The following is a 6,999-nucleotide window of genomic DNA, read 5'->3' as shown; positions in this document are numbered from 1 at the left end:
CCTTATAAGGTCTTCCAGAGCCTAAATACACACCAGCTTGGGCCCAGATATTACAAGGACAGACACACTTAGAAAAATACACGATCACAGTACAGAGTGGTTGGGTAGTTGATGATCACAGTACAGAGTGGTTGGGTAGTTGATGGGGACAGAAAGGACTGAGAAGTGTTGTTGAAAATGAATAAACTATGACTGTGTTGATGAAATAAAAGAACATGCAGAGAGTGTTGTTGAAAATGAATAAACTATGACTGTATTGATGAAATAAAAGAACATGCAGAGAGTGTTGTTGAAAATGAATAAACTATGACTGAGTTGATGAAATAAACATGTTATGGAAAATCCGATGAGAGCTAAATAATATATATTTGGTGAAGTTGGGGTATGTACTGAGTAGAGGAGTTTAGTAGGAGTATTGATGTTCAGTTGGGGATAGGAATAATTTGCTGTTATTGAAGACTGCTTTTTTAACCATTATTTTTATATTATTGTAGTTGTATGATTAGAGTATATTTTAAACATATATATATATATATATTTGTATTTATTACATTTTTCACCTTTTTGAAACCTTTAGAAACTATTGTATTGTTTTAGAAGGTAAGACTACTTTTGTTGTTATTTAAAGTGTTTCTCATAAAATTATATAATAGACATAGTGAAGACCTAAGGAGGTTTAGGTGAAAGCCCTGAGGGTATCTTGAATTTACATTTATAATGTTGGCATGAATTTTTATAATAAACTAGAACTTGAATAAACTTTGCTTTGATGTTCCAAACCTGGAGTCGTCAAAGAGTCATACAAGTGCATATTGTTGTCTAACTTCTAACTAATTAGATCAATTGAGGATTTTGAGAATCTGGTTAATTAAATGGGAATCGTACATTCTGGAATAAAGGACCTAGCACCAGACTATAGTACTAGAACATTGGTAGGAGTCTGTGAAGGATTTAATCTAGGCCTTGTCAGACAGGAGAGAGTCTGTGAAGGATTTAATCTAGGCCTTGTCAGACAGGAGAGAGTCTGTGAAGGATTTAATCTAGGCCTTGTCAGACAGGAGAGATTATCCTTATAATGTCCAAGGTGAAAGCTCTGACCTGAACAGCAGGAAGCATGTTAGGTTGAGAAGGAGTTAGGCAGCATAGACACTAGGCTCTGGGGATTGCCCGCTAAGGCCCTTATCGCCTAGGTTGAGATATAGTTCCTAGCTGTGGCTAGCCTGTTGATTAGGTTGTGCAGCCTCTATCAGGCCTTTTAGGACTGGGACAGGGAATAACTGACTGATTTGGGATAGGCAGATCCAGGTTGGATTCTGGCCCAGAAAAGTGCACACACACAGACAGGGAGTCTCAGAGCTCTGACTCAAGTCATGAGATAACACTGCACCAGCTGAGAGAGTAGCAGGAGGAACACACTCTCGCCAGCGTTTGTGTGTCAGGTTTGTTTACATCCATTAGCATTGAGGGAGTGACTTTGGGGTTAAAGTGTGTGAGTGTGTTGGGGGGCAGGTTCCTGTTTGTGAGGCTACAGTGCGTCAGTGTCAGACACACACAGACACACACAATGAAGAGTCAGACGTGTTTTATTCTAAGAACAGATACAGTGTAGGTCAGAGACACAGAGCATAAATATAGAATGTCTCTCTACTGGAGTCAGGCTGTACTCTCACCATACACCATACAGGAGTAATACACCAACACTACAACTGCACTGAAACAGTCTCTACACACGCTGTCGCCCTACCTACCACGCATAGCGACACACACAAACACCTACAACACATAGTAATTGCAAACAACCCCAGTCAGTCTATGTGAGGGAGAAAAACCGCAGTAACAACCCCAGTCAGTCTATGTGAGGGAGAAAAACCTCAGTAACAACCCCAGTCAGTCTATGTGAGGGAGAAAAACCGCAGTAACAACCCCAGTTAGTCTATGTGAGGGAGAAAAACCTCAGTAACAACCCCAGTCAGTCTATGTGAGGGAGAAAAACCACAGTAACAACCCCAGTCAGTCTATGTGAGGGAGAAAAACAGCAGTAACAACCCCAGTCAGTCTATGTGAGGGAGAAAAACAGCAGTAACAACCCCAGTCAGTCTATGTGAGGGAGAAAATCCGCAGTAACAACCCCAGTCAGTCTATGTGAGGGAGAAAATCCGCAGTAACAACCCGTCAGTCTATGTGAGGGAGAAAATCCGCAGTAACATGCTGTTCCTCTGACACGCACGCACGCACGCACACACACACACACACACACGCACACACACACACGCGCGTGCTGAGACCGCAGTAACCTCTGCCCCTCACACAGGCCGTTGGCCCATCAGCCATATTTACATATTTCTCTCCAGGGTCATTCCAACATGTCACAATAGTGGAAACTACTCCCACCAGCTTAGACCAATCAATAGCTTTTAAATCCATGACAGTGAGTGTGCAAGTCCACCCTTTTTGGAGAATCGGGCCATAGCGATGTCTCTTTCACACCCTTCCTTCGTTCACAGTGTTTTAAGGTGTAGACAATAGACTTGCCTGGCTATGATCCCCCACAATCCCCAAGTTTATTTCCCCTTCCAGGTTATTCCAGATCAGTTCTGGGCAAGATCCAAAATGGCACCCTATTGCCACTATTCCTTTTTTCCTATGCATGGAATAGGGTGTGATTTCAGATTTGTCCCTGGAGTGAATAAAACACATTGTAATGTTACTGAAGTTCATAGAAAGGCTCAGAGTTAGAGTTCAGGCTTAAAGGTCATGAGTCAAGGGTCAAGGGTAAGAGGTGAAGTTGTCTGTCCGTTAGGCGCTGTTGGTCTGGAGGATGGTAAGGTTGGGAATATGGGTTGTAGTGGCGGAGCTGGAGGTCGTCTTGGGGTCATCCTTGGGGTCGTCGTTCCCAGGATGCAGTGGGTGTGTTATTGTCAGGGTCAGCTTACTCAGACCTGCCTCCAACTTCTGCTCCGCACCCTCTGCTCTGTCCCCTACACACACACACACACACACACACACACACACACACACACACACACACACACACACACACACACACACACACACACACACACACACACACACACACACACACACACACATAAAAGCAGAGTTAAAGGTGAATAAACTTGTTTTCTAACATACAATCCTATAAACAGTAGCCCAACAATAATCCAAACAATTATCACATTTATAGACACAAAGTCACCGGAACACACATACACACACACCTCTTTCCTGGTCGCAGTCTGGGGAGGAGGCTCCACTGCACTGGGAGCGGGGCCCGAGGAGAGGAGAACCACACCTCGACTCTGGGCTTAGCCAGCCGCCAGGACTGGGTCCCTCCATGGCACCGGGACAGGACGAGGACATGAGGGATGGGCAGGGGGAGAGGTAGGCAGAGGGGGTGGAGAATGAGGAGGAGGGGTAGGAGCAGGGCAGGTCCAGAGGGGTGGAGGGGTAGGGATGGAGAGAAGAGGAGGAGGAAGAGGAGGGATTATGGGAGGAGGGCATATCGAGGGGAGCGGAAGTGGAGTGTGTTTTTGTCTCTTCCTCTGATCCACCACTGTTACCGCCTTCATCAAACGTCACAGATGCCACTGGAAAACACACACAAATTAACATACACACAAAGATATACACATTAAAACCTGGCTCTGTGCACGTATGTGTGTGTGTGAGACACTCACTGGACAGTCCGTCTGACTCCATCTTGAAGTTGGTGATGTCCTCATTTCCCCCCTCCCCCTCAGCCCCCACGCCCCTCCCTCTGGTTCCCATGGTGATGGAGTGTCGCCGGGAGTGGATCTCCTCGGAGATGGTCTCTAGGTTACGCAGCGTTGTGCGATAGTCTGCCTTGGCAACGGTCAGCTTCGCCTGAAACTTGTCTACGTGTCGTCTTAGTTGCTGAGAGAGAGAAGAAAGTAGGGACGTTACACACACAGGGTGTTACAACACACAAACAAGTTATTGTGTATCTATGGCAACAATAAACACTGTACATACCTCAAGTTGTAGGTAGTATTTTGCCTTCAGTTCAAAATAGGGCCTGCAGGTGGAGAGAGAGAGAGCGGGGAAGAGAGAGAAGGCGAGAGAGAGAGAGAGAGAGAGAGAGAGAGATTTGAGTCAGTAGTTCTTTCAGGGCGCTGTATAGTTGTCATAGCAACCATGAACCTCTGGAAAAATAACACTCCACCTCCAACAGCTGCCACATTCCACAGGCCCTTAGGGGAAACACACACTTCACCCAAACTCACACATACACACACACGCTACTCCAAAACTCACACACATACAATCACACACACACATACCTTCACTACGCCCAAACTCATACACAGCAGGCACAGGCCTACCCGGCCAGCATCTGCAGGTCCTCACAGTCAGCAACAAGAGGCCCAAGATAGGGGCTGAGTGTGTCAGTCACATTAACAGGACCAAAACACACACACACACAGCCTTATACGTACACACACACACACACACGCACGCACACACGCACACACACACACACACACACACACACACACACACACACACACACGCACGCACGCACGCACGCACGCACGCACGCACGCACACACACACACACACACACACACACACACACACACACACACAGCCTTATACGTACACACACACACACACACACACACACATACACACACAGCCTTATACGTACACACACAGCCTTACACGTACACACACACACACACACACACACACAGCCTTATACGTACACACACAGCCTTACACACACACACACACACACACACACACACACACACACACACACACACACACACACACACACACAGCCTTATACGTACACACACAGCCTTACACGTACACACACACACACACACAGCCTTATACGTACACACACACACACACACACACACACACACACACACACACACAGCCTTATACGTACACACACAGCCTTACACGTACACACACACACACACACACACACACACACACAGCCTTATACGTACACACACACCTGGACTTGTTGATGGTGCGTTTTAGTTTATTCTCCAGCTGTCTCATATGACTGATGCAGGCGTTGTAGTGGTTCGCCGTCTTTCTGTGCTCTAATTCGCTACGAGTCCTCGCCGTCTCCGCCTCCATCACCTGCAACAGCCAATAGGGTGGCAGAGTCAGTCTAGCGGAGTCAGTCTTTGGTGTGTGTGCTTTGATCTATTCCACCAAGATCAAGCTATTACTACTACATATAGCAATGCCCCGCCCACCTGAGGATCTGTCTTTGTCAGCCATTTATTTCCTGTGTTGCAAAATCTACTTGTCACTTATATCTTGCTAAATTGATTGCTTTCATTTTACTCTGGAAACTCTTTCCCACTCTTCCTTATGCCATTAGTTTTTTCCCGTTAACTTTACGATCGCAGAAACGTTGGTAATGACCTGTCATACACACTGGTAATGGCTAAAATGGGCTCAATGGAATTCATTGTCTTTCCGTTGCATCTATATAAGAACAGTAAAGCTTGGTCGGGGTTTTAATGCACCGTCTCTACACTTACATCACAAGAAAGAGAAGAAAGATCACGTTATTTTGGTGGCCGTTTTTTGTGCAATTAAAAAAAGTCATAATTTAATGGGGTTGAAAGGTTTACAAATTAGATGCGCTGAAATGAAAGCAACGTCCTAAAATGAACACTCAGATTATAGTAGCATTATGTCTGATCTTGCAAACAATGTAAAGTATGTTTAGATAGGTGTAGTCTAGAGCCAAGCCTGTTGGTTTTTCATCTGAGGGTATCCTGCTATTGACACACTTGTTGATTAATGCAACAGAACGTGACAACAACAGTAATTAATGAGGCAGTTGAGACAGTGCTTGTTGAGTGCAGGTTGGCCTAGACAGACCAAGTTTCTGGTGGCTGCAGCCCCATTTCCCCGCTTTAGGTTAGTTAATTAATGAGGTAGTTGAGACAGTGCTTGTTGAGTGCAGGTTGGCCTAGACAGACCAAGTTTCTGGTGGCTGCAGGCCCATTTCCCCGCTTTAGGTTAGTTAATTAATGAGGTAGTTGAGACAGTGCTTGTTGAGTACAGGTTGGCCTAGACAGACCAAGTTTCTGGTGGCTGCAGGCCCATTTCCCCGCTTTAGGTTAGTTAATTAATGAGGTAGTTGAGACAGTGCTTGTTGAGTGCAGGTTGGCCTAGACAGACCAAGTTTCTGGTGGCTGCAGCCCCATTTCCCGCTTTAGGTTAGTTAACTTATTCATATTTACACAAATGAACCCGGTGTATTTATGCAAATGAGGCACATATAACTTTATTTATTTTAACACCATTTATTTTTTTAATACCTGAAACCATTAGAAAATGTATATTTGAGTGTATTAAAAAAAAAGTTAAATGTGACAATAAATTGAACTCTTGAATTCCCACCAAAATCCCTGAACTGCATTCACTATCTGTCTGTGCCAGTAAAATGTTTTATAGTGCTATAATTCCGTCAATATCTGAAAAAGGTATGGAGTATCTTCATCCATTGTCCAACTGCTGTATTTATTAGACTTGTTTTAAAACCTTTTAACAATTCTGATGTCCGTTGCTACTACAAATGCCTAATCAAGCTAATCAAGCTAACAAACCCAGTCGGCCACAGTCTGCACACACTGTGGCTTTCCAGGACCAAGAGTTGTGTGTTTACCCACCCTGTTGGTGGCGTGGTTGAGCATCTCCTGCCAGGCTGAATCAAACTGTCTGCTGTCCTCCTCCAGGAGTCTCTCCTCTGCCAGGGCGATGGTCTCTTTAGCCGCCCGCAGGATCTCCACCGCCCGCTGGAACTCCCCCGTCGCCCTCTGGGCCTCCAGCTGGGCCTGGGGAGGTAATGAATGCTTTAATGTACTTTAATAAATACCTGAATACTTTATTTAAAGGGAAATTTACTTTGCACAATCCCTCTTGCAGAGGTCGGGGGGGGCAGAGGAGAAGACAGGGAGGGGGAGGAAAGCAGAGGAGAGGACAGGGAGGGGGAGG

The 6,999-nt window shown here is 45.4% G+C and overlaps 1 protein-coding gene across 1 annotated transcript in view; it reads right to left on the bottom strand.

Moving 5' to 3' along the window:
* Positions 1-1,565: 1,565 nt before the first annotated feature.
* LOC115173882 (SH3 domain-binding protein 5) overlaps positions 1,566-6,999 on the bottom strand; it is a 12,785-nt gene continuing 7,351 nt past the window's right edge. The window contains exons 4-9 of the mRNA XM_029732367.1: positions 6,675-6,839; positions 4,994-5,124; positions 3,994-4,036; positions 3,678-3,894; positions 3,219-3,587; positions 1,566-2,978 (exon numbers count right to left, since the gene is read on the bottom strand). Of these exons, the coding sequence (XP_029588227.1) occupies positions 2,797-2,978; positions 3,219-3,587; positions 3,678-3,894; positions 3,994-4,036; positions 4,994-5,124; positions 6,675-6,839 (1,107 nt within the window). The 3' untranslated portion in view covers positions 1,566-2,796. The remainder of the gene's footprint in view (positions 2,979-3,218; positions 3,588-3,677; positions 3,895-3,993; positions 4,037-4,993; positions 5,125-6,674; positions 6,840-6,999) is intronic.

Source organism: Salmo trutta, chromosome 34 (assembly GCF_901001165.1).
Source record: "Salmo trutta chromosome 34, fSalTru1.1, whole genome shotgun sequence".
NCBI lineage: Eukaryota > Metazoa > Chordata > Actinopteri > Salmoniformes > Salmonidae > Salmo > Salmo trutta.
The sequence above is the reverse complement of the archived record's forward strand: the minus strand, read 5'-3'. Positions and strand labels throughout refer to the sequence as shown.